Here is a 19,503-nt window from a genome sequence, read left to right as displayed (position 1 = left end):
ACCCTAGCTCAGATTGTTTCTCAAAGTCCACATCCCCCTCATGCATACTTCTGTGTAGTGAGGTGTGATTAGACTAGCTTAGTTAGAGACCTATGTGGCCTCATCAAAAAATCCCAAAGACACAACCTTCCTCAGCCTCCACCTCCACCATTTCTATAATGTTGCATGCTGTAGGGTAGTAAGATCCATTCAGTGGGGGAAAGAAAGCCAAGGCTTTCCTGTGAAATCTCACATTGAAAACATAAATAATACCCCTAATGATGGACAGGTTAAGTGTGAAAATGGAACGGTCATTCGCATTCGTGGACCTGAGCACAGGTGAACCCCAATGTGACTAAGCAAAGAGACGACATAAGGCCCTGTCGCATGCTAATCAAAAATGATGGGAATTCACCCAGCAGCTGTAGTCAGATCCAGGCTCTGAGAGGACATCCTCCCCTCGAGCAGCTCCCTCTCTGGAGGATAAGTTTCCACCAGAGGAAGGAGTGGCTCTCCCACCTCCCTGCCCTCTTGGTTGCAGCAATTCCTCATCCTTCTGATGCCTGAAAACAGTGGGGGCATGCGGGACAACAAAAGCCCTGTTACAAACACCGCTAAGAACCTCAGCCCACAAGGTACGCAGCTGGCAAAACCACGACTTCCTCATATGCTTTTTCTTTCAACAATACTGTGGGTTAGATGGCCAAGGTTAGGTGAGTGAGTGCCCATCTAGAGAGCATGCAAGGGAACAAAGAAACAAGGATGGTGCAGGGCTTCAAACCCATGCCTACCACATTGGCCTTGGACTCAGCTCACGGAGTCACAACTCCCATCAACTACCACATCATCCCCTTTCTACTCTGGGTCACTGGGGTCACCTCCTCTGAGTAGAAGGCCCAGAATCAAATCTTTCTTATGGTTTACCATTAAGAAAATCCACAGACCTCTCTGAAGTCAGACTGCTCCAGGGAGAGGGCTCAGGGTTTATCTGCATAGGCAGAAGAGCATGTCTGCTTACTTGGCACTCAGCATTCCACACCTGGCTTCCTGGGGACTTTGAGTCTCCACGAACAACCTTCTTTCACTCCGCTAGAATCACAGCTCATTCACTAATTAAAGGGTATTACACACTTCATTGCACACCAGCTAAGAACTTGGAAGAAGGGAGCGTGTGCTACAGCATTTGCCCTGGAGATGATGCTCTGGGCTATACAGAAAAATCAAATTCAGAAAAAGAGCATCCCCAACACTTAAATTCTCTAATAAGTCGGGCATGGTGCTTAGAGAAAAAAGGCACCCGGTGTGTCATAACCCCCAGCAGCACTTGTAAGAAAGCCCACTGGAGAGGGATGGCCATCCCAGAATGAGGGAGGGAACTGGGGAACAGGCTTCTCCAACAGCTAACTAAGTAGGCTCACTGCTGATGTGGGATTCTGAGAAAAACTTTCCTAGACCCAAGTTCCAAAGAGCACAAAGGTGTGTCAGAGGGGTCTTGAACACATTCCCCCTATCATATTACCCCAAACAGAGGCTGGCATAGGTGCCCGTTGTCACCCATTGGTGAAGACCAGCTTCTGATCACACACCCAGCATGGGTGCCATTCTGACATCCCTGAGCAGACAGAAGAGAACACCAAGGGGCTCCCTCTCTTTAGCGCTTGGAGATGTTCCACACAGGGGGGTCAATCCAAGGATGGGCACTCAAATAGAAGAGTCGAGGATTTGCAGAGACTGACAGTTAATGTATGCCACTAACCAGAAAGTCACCTTGTCTGCAGGCAGCTTCAATGTTTCTGAGGGTCAGGAGCTCAGGTAAGGATTTAAGTCCTGACTTTGGGTGGCTTGGGATACCAGCAATTCAAATGATGTGCCAAATACAGACAAGCAGTCTAAGATTCTAAACAGAACTTGGGCATGAACATAGCTACCAGTCAGCCATGCCATCATGAGGATGCTTTTGAGAATGCTTAAAGACTCGTCCCAGGGTCTGCTGCCCAGGACAGCTTCCCTGAGGCACCCTGCATCTGTTGTCTGTGGGTACCATGTGTGTGCAGGCAGACAGAGGAAGAGCTGAATGCACGTTCAAGCTTCACAGTACAGCAATGAGACTGAGCGTTGCCAGGCACTAGAAAGCATGGGCTGGAACACAGTGATGGTTTCAGCCTCCAAGAATGAGGCATTTTCCCCATCCCTCCCCAAGGCCCCTCAGACATCATTTGTGCATGACATATTTTAGGATCTTCTTTGCTCCTTTAAGAAGGGCTGGCCGCTTCCTTCTCCAGCTCAGACTGGCTTCATCTTTAGCAAACGCTGCTGTCAGTTTGGCTGTCCTCTTCCTTGGAATGTTTAAAAGGGATAATAATACAAAACGGCTCCCCCAGGAAACAGCTCTAGCACACAGGCTGTGAGAAGCAATGCCCCTGGCACTCTGGGCGCTTCCAGAATGAGAGACAGCCAACAGCAAGTGCAGAGGCTGAAGGCAGAGCCGGGCTGGAACATAAAGAGAACCTCAGAGCAGGAGGCAGGTGGCTCTGAGAGGGGGTGGGAAGGGCTGACTATGGGAAAGGGAGGGAATGTCTTAATGAGGCAGAGCACCCCAGACGAGTGCTGACGACACAGTCAGGTTCCCTTGATGACGGCTGTGCCTGCCATCCTAACTTGTCACTGCATTTTGGCTCAAGACTCCTTCCCCTGCCCCAGGAAGCTGTAAGGGAAAGCAGACATGCTGGGCTGCAGGAGGACCCCACAGTTCCTGATCCCCCAGACTTGCCTGGCACTGTGGAAGAGTTGGCAGCTACTGTCTGACCTGTTACACCAAGTTATGCCTATCAGCCCACGAATTGGGCTGAGGACTCTAAAGGCGACAGATCTATGCCCGTCCTTCCCTCTCAGCCCCCTCTGGCAAACTCATCCTGAACGTAATCCACATCCTCTTTACTCAGCTCCACACTCCCCTCCAGGCTTTCCAATCCCACAGCTGCTCGCCCCCCTCCCCACACCCTCCTCCTGCACCCACGTTGGGAAGCAATTGTACACAGAGAAAACGAGCCTTCGTGTTTCAAGCTCAAGCTCCCAGACAGACCAGCCAGTCTCCGGGACCTCCTCGCCGCATCTGTCATCTCTGCCCACCCTCTATAGAAACCTCTACCCTGACTCGCCTCTCTGCCCCAGCACCATGGACAGCTCACGGCTTTGCCCTGCCTGCAGGAGGACCAGAAGGAACCTCTGGGAGTCCTCTCCTCTCCACACAATTCAGGCAAGGAAAGGATGGAGAGAGCCCTCCACACCTCTGCAGCATCACCTGCTCAGTGAGCTCCCACAGCCACGGGAGTCATTCAGGCTGTCTGGGGCCCCACACCCCCTCCTGTGACAGCTTTAGCTCCAGCCCAGCCCACAGGATACAGAGCCTGATGCCACTTCCGAGCATAGAGAGAGAAGGAAAGAGGGAGAGGGGATAGAGAAAGAGAGAGGAGAGGATGCCAGGATGCCGTCTCACCAATGACAAGCTGTTCTTGTCACATACCTCGGACATCAAGCACCCTGGACAATGGACAGCCCAGGCCTTTTTCCTCTGACTGGGAGTAAGCCCAACTCAGCACTCCCCAACAGCAAGCCCCCTGTAGATCTCCAATCTGAAGGGACTGCAGTACTCACCTGGCAGGTAACCTTATCTACAAACAGATCCAACAACCTCTCACCAACTACCCTTTGGCCTTCAGCTAGGTCTCTGGCCTCACTCCGGCACGGCAGAGACCCCAAGTCAGACAGAAGGCCACCGGCGCGCCACTTCTACCGAAGAGTAAGCACAAGAACAAACTGAAAACCAAGTACTCACAGTGGTGAAGTCTTGATGTCCACACTCCTGTCCCTTGAACTTGCAATAGAGCATCATATCCTTCAGGTCATGGCCTACCCGGTGCAGGAACTCCAGCATGCTGAACTGCTTGGGTTTGTAGTGTTTGAAGTTGGCCTTCTGTCGCAGGGCCTCCAGAACTGTGGGGTCCGCCAGATGTGGGTCAGGAATCTGCAAGTTGACATCCAACAGGGCCAGCAACTCTCCAGCATGGTACAGGTCATTGGTGGTAAGCCTGGAGAACCGGAAGCCATTGAGGTTGCAGAGGGTCACAGCTGGGAAGACCAGGCTCTGGGCCACCACCTCATCCACCTTGGTAACGTGCTGATAGGAGAAGTAGTAGGACACCCTCTCAGAGCTTTCAACCAGCAGCAGGCCCAGGGAACCCACGAAGGCCACTGCCCAAAGCACACGCCGGATGGTCAGCGGCCCATACACGAAGATGTGGCGAATACCATGAAGAGTAGAGGTGTTGGCAAAGATCTGGATGCTGGAAGGTTGCAGGCTGCCCTCGCTGGGGCTCTCCTTCAGGTCCATCGGGACCCTGTGCAGTTCCGCAACTGGCTTCAGGTTGATCAAATCTCAGGGAAGAGTTCCCAGTCCTCTGGATTCTGCTTAAACCTTGGCGTTCAAGGCAGAGATTGCCGGGCAAGCATCAGGCTAGACACTGGGAGTTTATCCTGAGAGCCTGGCCGCACGCTGACAGGGGTGAGTGTTTATATAAAACCCATTCAAACTCTAGCTCCTGATTTTTTCCAGGCGATAAGGAGGGCTGGTTTTATTTAGGGAGACACCAAGGTGATGTGGAAGGGATGTGGGTGGGAAGGGAGCGCTTAGCCAATGGAAATAAAGTCCTCCCCCCTACACACGCCACTAGAGACAAGATTAAAAGCCAGAGCGAGGGAGAAAATGCTTAAAACAAGTCGCTGAGCAGCTCGGAGCCTGTTAACCAGCGCATAATGCCCCGTGTTAAGCATGGGGGGAATGTCAGCACAGCCACGCTGATGCAGTGCGGTGGGGCGCCGCGGTGCAGCTTCCTAGCAGCCTACACGCTTAGCTTCTTCCTGGGGGATGGATGTCTGGGACCCCGGCCGCGGCTTCTCGCTGCCGGCTTCCATCCCTCTTTCCCTCCTCCTTTTCCGGCCCCCTTTTGGGGACAGAATTCCAATTGAGGGCCGCGGCTGCTGCTTGGGAGAGGACGCTGCGCTCCGCCTCCAACAGGAGAAGCAGGGATGCGGGGGCTTCTGTGGGCTCCGTGCTCCCAGCCTCCGGAGGGGAGAGGGAGACCCGTGAGCGCAGAGTGAGCTTGTTCCCCTGGCCTGCCTCCCGGGAGGCACCTAGGGGAAGGGAGGCTTCTGCGGGGAGCAAGGGGCTGGGGACATGGAGAAAGTTTTTAGCCTTTTTTTTTCTTTAAGGAGCTGCTGGGGTCTTCTACTCCAGGTAGGAAGCCACTCCCAGAGGAAAGAGAACTTGACTCCCTTCCCCCACGAACGGTAGAAAAGTGGATACTTAACTGCGTGTGTGGCGTGTGAGAGGCTGGCAAGGTTTCTTTACATCAATCTGAGTTCCGAGGTCATATCCACGGGAGACCCCTTGGGAGAGATGCTGAAAACGAAGGGAGTGATTTAAAACCACAGGGTCTCTGCGGCAGGTTGGAGGGGGATACTCCAGAAGACCTGAGAGAAGCTCTTCTAGAGACTGAAAGATCAGTACGCCTCTGGTAGCCCCAGGGGAAAAGCAACAAGTACCCCCACCCCATATGGCTGTCAGGACTTTTGTGTTTAACAAAGGAAGACAGCAGGGTGCCAGGTAGGACTGGCTACAATCCATTCTGTTTGAGAAGTGTGTGTGTGTGTGTGTGTGTGTGTGTGTGTGTGTGTGTGTGTGTGTGTGTGTGTGTGTATCTTCTGTCCCAGGGTTTGCCAGATGGAATCACAGCTGGAGCTGTAGGTGAGAGAGAATGGGCTCTCAGCCTCCTACCTCCTGCTTCCTGAAAATCCCTTGTAAGTCAGACCCCTGCTGACTAAAGGTGTGGCTTGCCTGCCTGCCCCTTGCCAGGGATCAAGCGCTGGCCTCTATTGAATCAGGGATAAATTCTCATCAGGGTGAAAGGAATTGAAAGTTAAAGTAGCCAACTGAGTCACTCAGCCAAGCTGGGATAGAGCCACAAGGAGGCAAGTGTCTTGGAGAGCCAAGCCCCGTGTCTCCAGGGCATGCCAGGCCTAAGAAGGTGGAGAAAGGGGCAGCTTAGCTCATGTTCTTTTAGACTGATAGCCAGTCTGCAATGTCCTCCTGTCCATCTGGTCTCCTGCTAAGCCAGACCTGTGGAGATGGTTCCCAGAAAGCACTCTGAGGTGACACATGGGGCATGGCCTTGGCAGTTTGTCAATCAGGATGACACGACCAGTAGCAAATGACAAAGACAGAGGGGCCTTATGCCTTTGCTAGCCCAGAGTCCTGGCCTCAACAGGACACAGGCTTGCAAACCAGGAGGACCAAAACCAGTACAAATTTTCCATGCCCCAGAACCTGTGTGAGATGCTGTATTGTCCCACAGACCCCCTCAACTATTGGCAGGAGAATGTTCTGGATTTTATTCTCATCCTACTGAAGAGGGAACACAGGCCTGCAACAATGACCTGCTGTGACCAAATCACACAGTCAGTGAGATGGGAGCTGAGTCTTCAGCCTGGGTATGTTCACCTCTGAAACAGGCTTTAAAAAGCAGATCTCAGTTTCTCCATCTCAAATTTAGGAAGGGATTCACCGCCACGTTCTCTTTCTGTGTCTTATTCCCTCACATGTGTGGATCCTTTCCCTGCCTTCTCTGGGTTAAATGATACCCATGCTGCCCTTTGGTCACAACCAGAGGTTCTTATAAAGAAGACTCGCTGATTCTTCTCCCCGACTTTGGACTCATCAGTCTAATTAGTAAATGTGTTCCCCTTTAACTCCATTCCAGATGCTGTGTTGGTATGGAGAAAACAAGATGAATGAAATACATGTCCTAATATTGATACCTCAAAGCTCCAGGGATGTGAAGGCAGCAACAGGCAAATGGGTCTCCATGTCACAGTTCTGATGGCATCCTTCTAATCTCAGCTGTGCCCAGCTGGAAACCATCGAGTATAATGTCTGCTACATTCTGTCCCCTAGTCACCAACCATTGCCTATGCTATGCTCTGTCAACCCCTTCTTTTCCTGGAGTCAGTATCCTGTTGTCTGGACATGCTTCCTTCTCATATGTACAGAGATGGATCCTAGAGTAGATCTCATTACCATTCCTCCACATAAACCCATTCACCACTCCTTCACCTCCATATTGGATTGGAGGCTCACAAGCATGGCACGGCAGGGCGCCGTGGTACAGCCACACACACCTCAGTTTGCTTCTCCCATCTGCTCTGCCACCTTCTGCACTGTGACCTTGGAGAAAGTGCCTAAATGTTTCTGAACTTTCAGTTCCCTCCTAAGCAATGGTGGGGCTTTGGAATGGCAACAGAAAGAAGAAAAAGTTATGAAGCGTTTGTACAGTTTAGACACCTAGCAATTAACGCTCTTGATGAATGCTGGGAGAAAGTGCTTTGTTGATGCTGGTGTTCTCTTCCAGGCAGGGAACCATTTAAAGCTCTCAAAGATGTTATTTGCCTCAGGCACTGCAGATCTGAAAGGCTAAGGTCAAACACAACTTACCTTCTCTTCTGCTTCCTGTTCACAGCCCAAAGATGACCTCAGGGGTCTTCTTGACTGTTGAAAACAGGCGAGGCACTTTAGGGTGGATGGGAAACCCAGAGGATAAAGACCCTAAAGATGGCTTTCATTGTAAGTCACTGGGCTCTGTCTTGTGGATTTGTCAAACGCCAAGAGCACCATTGGACCCACTTCGCAGAAGAACCTGAAGACAAGAGAGAAGGACTACGTGGCTCATGGTACCCACCACTGAAAACTAGAACAGTCACAGTCAAACTCTCAGAAGTCTGAGCTAGAAGATACGGCCCACAGACCTGCATCCGACACCAGTGCAGACCATCACAGTGCTAGCTCTGAGCGCAGGGTCAGAGATGGACAGTGTTTTTCAAGAGATACACTGTACCATTCTCTGTCATAGCTGCACGACTGTTAAGAAAACGTTCCTGCAGAGCTCTTCTTAAGGGCCCTCTTTAGCTGGTAAGAATCTCTTGCAATTAATACTGTAGTTTACACACAAACAGGAGATATTGTCTAATTCATAAAAATGTTTTTGTGGCATTCAGTTGGTTAAACATTTGCAACATCCGTCAGATTCCCAGTACCTTTTACTTGGCTCTGGGGCACATGCAGAGGGCACAGACATCAGATTCAGAGTGGGTCTTCTTGGCCCAGTTTTTTAGTGGCTGCCCTAATTGTGTATAATTATGGTCTTTTTTGTGCACTGCACAACTAAACATTAAGAAATAAAAAAAATTTCCAGATAAATTTATGTGTAAAATAGTCAATTCAACCCCCTATTAGCCCAGAGTTTTGCTACGGCAAATCTATTTATTTGCTTAAAAACAAATAAATGGATGCATTTATGAATTTCTCTGTTTTTGCTCTGAGGTGCCAGGAGGCAGAGGGAGGGGCTTTCTTCTGACCTTGGGGACCCTAGGGCCTGCCCTAAATGTGACTTCCCAGAGGCCCCAAGGCAGAGCACAGTCTCTTCTGGCCTCTAAAGAGGTTGGCAGGCAGAGTTAGACAGGGTGGGCCCTACCATCAGCCCCAAAGCTAATTTGCTATTTAACATGTACTAGATACTGGCTGCTACGCCGTCACCCTAATTAGAAAAGAATGCATTCTTTTCTAACATGCAGATGGAATTATTATCTCAGACTCCCCTGGCTTCCTTGTACAACTTCTCCTCCTGGTTCCTCGTTGCTGTGAGAAAGGTTAATCCAAGCATGGCCCTGCTACAGACCGGTTTCTAAGTACACGGCCCTTACAGCAACGAGTCTCATTTCTTTTCTTTCTTCTGCAAAGAATTTTTAGCAACAATTCTCTATGATGGACATACCAGGAAGGGGAATGAGGCAAAGTGGTGCATTTAATGAGTCCTTTATTTATTTATTCATTCATTTTTATGTGTATGGATGTTTCGCCTGTCTGTATGTCTATGCATCGTGTGCATATCTAGTGTTCTTGGAAGCAAGAAGGCATCAGATCCCCTAGGACTGGAGTTACAGACAGCTGTGGACCACCCTGTGGGTGCTGGGAATCGAATCTGGGTCTTCTGGAAGAGCAGCCAATGTTCTTAATGGAAAGGCATTTCTGTAGCTCCTAATGAGTTATTTCTGAAAATTTTGTCTTTTGGTGCTTGCTCTCCAGGTAAAACTGCAGAAGCTTGTTTGCAAGAGTGGACTCATGGGACTCGGCTGCAAATCAGCTGACCCTGGGGTAGGCTTATTTGCTGTGTGGCCTTCAGGAACTCCTGGAACATCTCTGTGTTATTTGTGCTAACTCATTCCTGGAGTTTCCCTTTGCTGGTCCTGCTGCTGCTGCTGCAATTTGACACTAGCCTTGACCAAACCATAAATGCTCAGTTAATGGGATAAAAATGAGCTTAAATCTGGGATTCTGGTCATTAACCCCATGTCCCCATCTACTGGAGTAAGATAAGGGCAGGGGCAGGGGCACTGAGGATCACCTGGTACTTGTCAGACAAACAGATTCCTGCCATCTTCTCTTCCCAGGCCACTTCCATAGTTTGAGGGTCTGTGGGGCTGAGGCCCAGTGAGGCCGGATGCCTGTGTTGGTGGTGAAAGGCAGCTTAAGACCCCACCCAAGACCTGCTGTACTGGGCCCGATAGAGCCTCTTCCTATTTGCCAGCCCTGCTGAACTGCTCTGTGGCATTTCATGCTGCATTCCCTCTGTCTGGAAGGAGCCTGCCAGCCTGTTTCCTCTCTGCCACCTCCCAGAGGAGCCTTGGCTGGCTGCCCCACCTCCATCTCCACCTCCACTCCCTGTCTTCCCCTCTTCTGGGCTACTAATGTTTCCTGATTGGATTTATCCTTGTGACGTATCTGGTATTCTTACTAGAGTGTGAATGCCTACCCTGTGTCCTTATGAGAACTGACAACCTGCCTGGATGGTTAGGGGCTGCATCTTGCAGGGGGTTATAGGAATTTATGAATCACTAGACATATGACTGAATTTGTTCATCTTTGCTGCCAAAGCTATAGACACAGGGACTCTTCTATCCGTAGGGACCTGGGGCCTGTTCTGAGGAAGGTTAAGGGTTCCCCTGCCCCAACTCTGTCCCTTACTAGACATGCCCCAGTTCCATACTGGAACAGCCTGATGTCAGGCCCTGCAGACCAGCTATCTCTTCTTTCCTTGTCTGTGCACGTGGGTGTAGGTGAGTGTTGGGGCTAGAGAGGAACTGGAGCTGCCTGTCTTCCCCTCGGGGAGCAATTTCATCTTCTCTGCACCCCACACGTGTGAACGGACAGCCAAGGTTTCTCACAAGCTCCTCTCCACCCCTCCGCATACCTTAGCCCCAGGATAGTGACAGCGAAAATGAACCACATAAACAGTAGGTATTCAATAAATGCCAGCCACTGAGAAAACAGCGGTGCGATTCACAACTTCAAATTGTGCCTTGCCCTTCTGGCAATTTTTGAATAATAAAAAAAAAATCAGTTTATAATGCATCCTTGCCTTGTAGTATGGAATTAGTGCCTTCAACTCCGATTTTGTTTGCTTTAAACTTTAACGAGACGTATCTCCCCATGACCCGAGTCTCATGGGTGGGCTGACTTCCTCTCCACTAGTCTCAGAGGAGGCTCTTGGACCTTGTCTGACCACAGCCACTTTGATCCTCAAAGCCTTTAATCTAGAGCGCCTGCTTAAAGATGACACACAAATATCCTCACTCACGTAAATAAAGCAAGCTCCAGCCATAGGAAGGTACCGGCACCAGGAGGCCCCGGATTCCCATCCAGTTTCAAGTCATTTCCCTTTGTGGAGGGACTGAGAGTCAAGCCCACTTTGCTGCCCGTTCTGTGGCTTGTGTATCAAAACATCCCTTCTTCGTACTTTGTAAGAGCCCTCTTCTGTCAGTCTGCCTCTGCCCTTCTGTCCCCTGGGAAGAAAGCAGAAGAAAGAAACCATGCTACTATTTGTTTTCTCGCGGTCATTCTGTCCCTGGAGCCAATGGCTTCACGGGAAAGGAGGAAAAGGCACAGACAGGCCTGGAGTCAACCGTCTACAGCAGGCTTTCAACAAAAACTTTATTAGTACCACATTGGCCCTAGGTGATCTGGCTTTGTGTGGAGCAGAACGGGAGAGGTGGTGTGGAGTCAGCCTCTGTGCTGAGTGGAGCTGCCTCTCCCCCTTGTGTTCTGCGTGCGGGGTTGCAGCCTGTGCTGAGCATCTCTGGTGACAGTGGAGACTGCAGGACTCGGAGCACCTCCCCTACATCCTTGCTTGCACCCTTGCCTACTCTGCCTGCCTTCCTATTCACTCTCCACTCTTAGAAGCCCGCAAGCGCGCCCAAGCCTGAGTGCATCACGTACCTGAGCGCATTGCCTGACCGTCCTGTTTCCTCTGTGTAAGTAGTTGTGTATTTGTTTCAATTCGTTTCATTTATTCTCTAGTTCTTTCAGACTGCCGAGGGAAGCCAGCACAATGAAATGGGAATTTTAAAAAGCAGAAATCAGGGCTGAGAGGGAGAAAGGAGGAAGGCATCTCTGATCCGCCTTTTCTGCCCGTCAGCGTTACTCCCACTCCGAAATCATAGCCCAGTAATGTGTAGGTGCTACCTGGGGCCGTGGCATCTATGTACCACCTGGATAGCCGTGGGGCTCCAAAGATAGAGGCGAAACAAAGCAAAACGGAAACAAAAAAGCAACCAAAAGCATGATGTCATGATCTCTCTTTTCCTGAGGGGTTTTCACCTCCTGGATGAGGCACTGGAGAAGGCCTCTTTTCTGTTCACACCTGGTGTGACACTCGCAAGCAGACTTTTTCACGGCTGGCTCCCATAGCAGAAGGAATGGGAGGCTCGGAGAGTCGAAGGGCTCTAAGCGCCAATGTGGGTTTTCTCACTCCAGACTCAGGTTGTTTGCACTCTGCCGCTGTCCTCACCCCACCCACATATGCACCCCAGAGCTCAGATCTGAAGCCATCTGGAGACTAGCCATGGCAAGAGGACACCGCTCTAGGGAAGGGAAGCCTATGAGATCAATAGGAAGCACCGAGGAGGGGATGAGGTGGAGATGGAGGTCTCAGCCGGCTCTAGGACCAGGCCAAAGACTACATGGTCCTTCCCACCATGTCCCTGGGTCTGTCACAGTAAGAGAAGCCATGGTTAAAGAGCACTGGTTGAGGTCCTAGGAGTGAGATAACTATCCCACCCTGCCCCAGACACAAACAGATGCCTATAGTACGCATCCTTGCTTCAGGTCTGACGAAGTGATGAGCTAGTAAGGATTTACAGCCTACTAATTTGGGTCTGAGCCTTTGCTCGTGCAGTGTGGAAAGAGACCAGGGAGTAAAGGACCTCATCGTCTTGTCCAATATACTGTATATACAGGGCCGTGGCTTTCAGGAGCGGTGTCATTGAGACCAGCCACTCCGTTCTCTGCAAGGCAGATCCCACGGAGGGAAGGGAATCTATGTGCATCAGGAGGTATATATTCCAGGGCCATGCACACATGCTGCCCCTTTTACAAGCAAGAGGCCAGACATAGGGGGTGAAGTAATATGACCACAGTCCTAACACTGGTGTGGGGATGGACTTCGGGTAGGAGTCCAAGATGGCTGACTCATGCCCTTGGAGGCCTGGAGAGTATGGCTAAGGGTCAGAGCCTGGGGGCAGAAATCAGTGGGTTGACACCCAGGACTCAGCACACACTGGTCATGTTACCTGCAGCCTTACTTTGCTCAGCTGTAAGATGGGGACAGTGACATCCCTAGCCTCAGAGGACTGATGGGAGATGTGAGCAGCTAAGGTGGGAAAAGTGCTAGGCATCTAACCAAAGTTCAGTCCATAGAGGATGCCGTAAACACCACCACCATTGTGTTAGCACTGTGGAAAGGAGGATCTGGAGGACCAGTCAGTGTGCTTGGGAAAGTCCTTTGTTCCCCACCTACCGCCATGCAAAATGGTGTTTGTGTGTATGGTGGGGGTGCACAGCTAGAATCCAATACAAACATGGGATCAGACAGTGGTGGACTTTAAACATTCGGAAATCAAGGTACATCTGGGTGTCAGGGGATACGAACAAAGGTTTCAAACACAGTCAGCTCCAAGGGTAACTGAGGCAGGTAGGGCTCTGCTAGGAGGTAACGCTCCCCACCATGTGCCTTCAAACCCTGGTCTAGCTTTTACCTGTATCTGGTTGGACTTCTGTTTCCTCCCGAGACAAACCCAGGGGTGACAGGATGCCCACAGGCTCTTGCAGATATTTAGGGATGGCTGATGGGTCCTCAGAATAGCCACTCTCACAGAGTCTGACCCAGAGACGTCACTCTTCTGTTTCCAGTGTGTTCTGTGAGGGTTGGAGCCTGGACTAGGGGGTTGGACCTCATCACCCTGTCACTCTTACTAAATAAAGCCCCACCTTCCTTGAACGCCAGACCCCTGCATCTGTATTTCCACCATCCCATGACCACACTCGGAAACCAAGGTGCCAGCCACCCTGTGATAGGGCTGATTTCAGTGAGGGTGATGGAGCATGGCCCTGGTGTCACCGCAACAATAAACAGTGAGAGACGAGAGAGGAGCCAGGCAAACACTTTGCATGCAAACCAGAGTACAGCACTTGAGCACAGGCATGTGATGGAGCCGTATATGAGCAAGAGAGGAGACTCGGGGTAGAAGGACCCTCTGCCGTTCCATCCCAGCACTAAGAGTGACAGGAGGGGGTTCTGTCATCGTGTCCAGACATCCCCAGCTTCATTCAAGGTTGACACTCAGGTGCTAAAAACTGTGTTAAGTGTCTGTACCAAGTCAGTTTGTGGAAATTTCCCAGCTCTGTTGATAGTCTCGGGTGGCTAAGTACATGCTGGGGGGGATACTGGGTTTACCGTGAGGAGCCTCACAGTTCCTCTCCTGATGCAGATGACAATAGTGCTCACACCCCCTGCCCAAGTCATGCTAAGGAAAAAGTGTTCCCTGGAGGCAGTGTCATCACCATCTGGAAACCATTGAGGAAATGACCCCCTACATAGCCCAGGGCATAATATTATCTATAGCCCACGGTTGTCCCTTCTCTAACTGAGGTGCAGCTAGATTAAATCATGGCTTAATCTTGGAAGGCCTGGGCAGGATCAGTCTGTTTCATGGTATATGAACTTGCTCTGCTCCTCTTGCCCCCGGATGCTCAGTGAGTCCACAGGTACTGAGCTGGGGAGACAGTTCAGTTGGCAAAGTGCTCATCATGCCAGCTTGAGGACCAGAGTTCTAGCCCCCAGAACACACATAAAAAGCTTGGCATGATGGCAAGAGCTTATAATCCCAGAGCCTGGCAGACTTAAGGAGGTGGGTTCCCTAGGACTCCTTGGCCATCCAGCCTAGTGGCACTGGCAAGTGCTGGGCCAAAGAGAAACCTGCCTTAAAAAAAACTAAGGTGGGTGACTCCTGAGGAATGAGATCCTCTAAGGCTGACCTCTGACCTCCACACACATGCACATATGTACACCCCACAGAGAGATGGACCCTAACCAGTAGCAACCCCTGACAACGACAATGCCCTCATGAGTCACACGGCCATCTTTCCCTGCACGTCCCGCCTCCATTTAACAAATGAGCAGACCGAGACCGAGGCTGATAAGAGACGATCGCCCCAAGTCACAGAGCAGGCAGGCTGCCAGAGGCCAGACTCGGATCCCCATCTTGTCAGGCTGCTCCCTGAGTCGCGTCAACACTGATTACTGATGGGAGGCAGGAAGGCGACTTAATAAAAAAATGCAAATCCAGGATGATGGATATATTTAGGAGGATGAACTATTATGTGGTGGTATAAAAATAGATCAAAGGCAAGCACGTGGACTTGCCAGCCCGACTGTGTGAGAGACGGGAGGGAGGGGCAGGCAGAGCACCAGCGACATCTCATTAACTTTGCTGGGAAAACATGAGAAGGCTAAAAACACAACATTCACCGTGTCCCTTAAAGGGACAGGGCATGCTGTCCTACGAGGAGGACACAGTATGTACTTGTGTGTACTTGTGGATTCTGTGGCCTTTGTGCTGTTGAAAGGATCTCTAGGGTCTTCCGTGTAGACAGACCTCGCGGACATAAGTGGATTAGTCTACACTGGAGACCAATCACGTACAACGCAAGGTGGTTATTCTGTGCATTTTTCTGAAAGAAGTCTGTATTGGTAAATCTTGGTTCTCAATTTGACCACATCTGGAATTAACTAATTCCCAAGCGGTTGGCATGCCTGTTTTCTTGGGGATTTTCTTGATTGATCATTTGAGGTGGAAAGACCCATCCTAAATCTGGGCCACACCTTCTGGCAGCAGCCTGCATAAAAGGACAGGGAAGAAGGAAGCTTTTGCTTTTTGCCTGCTTGCCCTTGCTCTCGTTGGCGAGTTCCTCTACCCTGTTGTGGAGGCATTTGTTCCTTTGCGGGTATTAGAAACTACTTCTTCAGGGCTCCAATGGAGACTGGAGGCCAACAGCTCTTTAAGAGTCCTCCAGGACTCCAGCACCAGATTGGGACTGCCGGAATGTCTAGCCGGATGGATTGACCAGCTACACAGTCATTGGCCTTCCCCTTGTGAGACAGCTGTTGTTGAACTACCTGGACCCCAGCCTCTCTAATCAACCCCTCTAAATATATGCATTTAGAGATCCAGGTAGCCATCCCATACGCTATGTTCCCTTATAGAACCCCGTCAAATACACCGATCTATAGATTTAAAGAGGAGAAATAAACACATGGCTTTATCTGCTGTGGGGATAAGCTCCACTCAAGGGACACTGGGTCACTCTGCACCCTGTGCCTTCCGGGCCCTCGGGTGTTTATAGGAGAGAGAGCTAGAGCAAGGGTGTGAGATAGTGCAAATCCTGAACCCGCTTGGTTCCGTGAAGCTTGCTGTTTATCCTGACTACGCCTTCATTTGCTCACCTGTGAAAGCCGAGGGCATCTGTCCTGACCTCAAAGCGCAGACAGGAGGTGCAATGCATTGACATGCACCAAGCACCAAGGACAAGCTAAGCAATGTTTGGTAGCTGGGGATATAGCTCAGTCTAAAGACGGCTTGCCTAACATTCATAAAGCCCAAGGTTCTAACCCCAGCACCACATAAACTGGTGGGATTACACACATGTAATCCCAGCACTCCAGGACTGGAGGCGGGAGGATCAGAAGTTTAAGGTCATCTTTGGCCACAAAGCAAGGTTAAAATCAGCCTGGGATTAAAAACACTTGGTGATTCATAATCCCTACTGTTTGTCAGAAGGAGACCCCACTGATAAGAGCTCCCACCTGTGATCTTCCCTCCCACCCGAGCCAGCATTCCCTGTCTCATTGCCATGCAAAAACAGAAAGAGTTTAGTTAGTCAAACTTGGGGGACAAATGAGCAGGGAAATTTAAATATTCACGAACCTAGGTGCACCTAAGGGCCCTGGGGACAAAAGAAACTCACAGGTGGTTTTAGGAGCTCCCCCCACCCCAGAGATGGGTGGGAACATGACTCTGAGCATTTACACTTTCCTAAGCATTGAAGGTCTTCCGGGGTTTACAAACTGCTGATTCTGTGCTCGCCCTGTTGTGTGGGAATGTCCCCTGAAGTTGGTGACATCTCAGAAGGCAACATGTTTACAGACATGAGGACTCGAGTTCAATTTCTAGAAGCCACACTAAAATAATAAACGAATGAATGCACAGTTTGGAGTGTGCTGGAGTGTGCTCCTAAGCCCAGCGCCGGGAGCCAGAAGCAGACCCTGGTGTAGTAGGGAGGTTGCTTGTTGGTTCCTGGCTGCCTGACTAGCTTAGACCCGAAATAATCACAAAGAAACTGTATTAATTAAATCACTGTTTTGCCCATTAGCTCTAGCTTCTTATTGGCTAAATCTTACATATTAATTTAACCCGTTTCTATTAATCTGTACATCAACACAAGGCTTACCGGCTAAAGTTCTGACGGACCCATGTCTGTCTCCTGTGGCTCCATGGCATCTCTCTGGCTCCGCCTCCTTCCTCCCAGTGTTCCCTTTAGCTTTCCCCGCCTAGCTCTGTTCCCCTATAGCTTGCTATAAGCCCAAAGCAGTTTCTTTATTAACCAATGATATTCACAACATACAGAGGGGGAATCCCACATCACCCTGGGGACTCTCTGGCCAGCCAGCCTAGCCTACTTGGTACGGAGAGTCTCAGAAAGCAAGATAACTACTAAGACCCCTTGTCCTGTGGGTGGCTTCCACACCCATGTGCAAGTATGTGTACCTCCACGGACAAATGCGGATAAATTACTCAAAAATTTGTGTCAACATTATTCAGAAAGGCTCCACCTCTTCCTAGAGGAGCTATACTTCAACGATTGTCAGCTCCCTGGGCTCCGCTGTTTCTCACCCATTTTCTCTTGAAGAGCAACAATCCCGCAGATCTTGTGACCCTCCCCTGAGAGCCGAGGATCATGGCTTGTGATTTCCATGGAATTCCCTGAGTTAGGAGATAGCAGGTGATGGTCCCTGCTCTCAGAAATCCACACCTGTCAGGACCATAGCTTAGAGTGATACAGCGACCAGGGACATGGAGAAGATTGAAGGGACTTGCTTCTCTGATCAGGAAATGGGTGAAGGTGGGCGGGAATTATGATCGTCCCCTTCTCAGAGTAAAACCCCAGGTCCTTTCATTGTCCCACTCTGGCTCACACTCGCCAGTAGAAACAGCCCAGGTTACATGGAAATACAACCAACATTTGTTGAATTAGTGATTGAGGCTGAACACAAACCCTATTTGTGCCTCTAGATGTACCCCAAACTGTCCCCATTTACCCAGAAACATTCATCAGAATCAGACACCTTTAAAACAATGACCAGGTCAGGCCTACAGCGTCAGCCTTCAGAATTGGTTTACTAACAAACTCACTGAGGACAGGGAACAAACTGACTTGCATCTGGAAAAACTAGCTTTATATATCAGACAGGCTCAAAGCTAAGACAGGAAACCAGTAGCTTCAAAGCCACGGAGCTATGGCGTGTGGCATGCATCATCTCTTCCATTCTAACACCCCCATGTTTTTTGTTCTTGTTGTTTTGGGTTTTTTTGTTTTGTTTGTCTATTTGTTTTTCGCTGTTCCAGGCCCTGTGGGCAACAGGTGCACAAGATAGTCCCAGTCCTCGAGGCTCAGTGCGACCGGGGATTCTACACGAACCAGCTGCCAACGGTCACATATTTTCTGATACTCCGAGGTGAGCCACGGGCCCTTGAAAACAATAAAACACAACAGCAGCATTCTTCGTGTTTCTTGCCTAAGTGGACGAGGAACTGCCAGCAATTACTCCGGGGCCTTTGCGGCGGCGAAGCCTGCTTGCTTCAGAGCTACAGCTGCGCTCCGGAGAGATCATTAGTGGATGCGCACATGTTATTGAGGGCAGTGGTGTCATGGCCAGTTGAAGATGCCCTCCGTCAAGTGTGCGAGCCGGAAATGGAGGTCAAAATAATTAACCTCGTGTGATTTTTGGCAGAGCTCCTTGCAAAATTACCATGTGCATCTCATATTTCAGCAAAAAATAATACATCCATTTGTCCTCCCTTCTTCCCCCACCCTACCACCCGTCTCTCCCCCTTTCTGTCTCCTGATCCTTTTCTTTGGCTTGCTTTTCTTTATCCCCTTCCCACCCCAGTAACAGGCGGTCCTATCTCACTGCACCTGTAAGTATCGCTGGTGTGGCTCCATACCATCTCCCATGACTACCACACCAACTCTCTGAAGAAAATCAGAATGCATCCCTTTGTGAAGGCTTCTTTTGGCTCCGTTTCAGTGCACCCACTCTCACCTGCCCCATGTTCACGGCAGGAGTCATGGCCAAAGCATCCATGAACTCCTCTACTTAAGGAAGGCTCCCATCTGGTACAGGGAGGGGCCAGCCTGGGTGTGGAAATCAGCTCTGGCTTCAAATGCTGTTTCTATTTTGCTCTGGGAGATGGGTCCTTGAAGGAATCATGTACGGCAAAAAGAAGTTAAGGGTATTGGCAAACATGAGAGAAATATTCGCCTAATATGCCAGTTTCCCATCAGAGTGCAGGGGTTGGAAGCCTTGATTCTGTTCCCTCACCCAGACATCTGTCCTCTTCATTCAACAATGTGTACTGATAGTTGACTGCATGGCGTGGTGTTCTCCACTAGGTACGTTTTATAACTGGTGTGAGCCATTTTATTAATTAAAGATGTCACTGTGGCTATGTATTTTGTTACTATGGAATGAAACACTCAAGACTTGCGTCCTAATTAGCACAACTCCCAGGATCCCCTCCATTCTTGACCTTAATTTAGTTTTCTTTCTGTCCATCCTCACTGCTTATCCAAGGGCCTCCCAGCCACTCTAGCGCAACACTCCTCATCACCACCAAAGGCCGCAGTTGAAGAATGGTCTCGTGGAAGTGTGCAGTCAGGGGCATGACTGCAGAACCTTGGCTGGACCAGGGCTGCCAAGATCATTTCAGGGGGCAAGGTTCCCCAAGAACACCAGTAAGTTT

The 19,503-nt window shown here is 50.1% G+C and overlaps 1 protein-coding gene and 1 long non-coding RNA gene across 3 annotated transcripts in view; one reads left to right on the top strand and one right to left on the bottom strand.

Annotated features, from left to right (window-relative positions):
* Asic2 (acid sensing ion channel subunit 2) overlaps positions 1–5,171 on the bottom strand; it is a 1,067,336-nt gene extending 1,062,165 nt beyond the window's left edge. Inside the window, exon 1 of the mRNA XM_075991396.1 lies at positions 3,815–5,171. Coding sequence (XP_075847511.1) covers positions 3,815–4,369 — 555 coding nt within the window. The 5' untranslated portion in view covers positions 4,370–5,171. The remainder of the gene's footprint in view (positions 1–3,814) is intronic.
* LOC142860309 (uncharacterized) lies at positions 4,409–19,208 on the top strand. 2 transcript variants are annotated; one of them, XR_012912319.1, is made up of 4 exons: positions 4,409–4,540; positions 6,795–7,999; positions 9,173–11,397; positions 18,106–19,208. It is a non-coding gene; the product is annotated as an uncharacterized LOC142860309 (long non-coding RNA). The 2 variants fall into 2 exon arrangements; XR_012912320.1 differs by having other exon boundaries at positions 4,428–4,540; positions 7,551–7,999.
* The last annotated feature ends 295 nt before the right edge of the window (positions 19,209–19,503 follow it).

The sequence above is a fragment of the Microtus pennsylvanicus genome, chromosome 11 (assembly GCF_037038515.1).
Source record: "Microtus pennsylvanicus isolate mMicPen1 chromosome 11, mMicPen1.hap1, whole genome shotgun sequence".
Taxonomy (NCBI): Eukaryota; Metazoa; Chordata; class Mammalia; order Rodentia; family Cricetidae; genus Microtus; species Microtus pennsylvanicus.
Note: the sequence above shows the minus strand (reverse complement) of the source record. Positions and strands in the feature narration are given on the sequence as shown.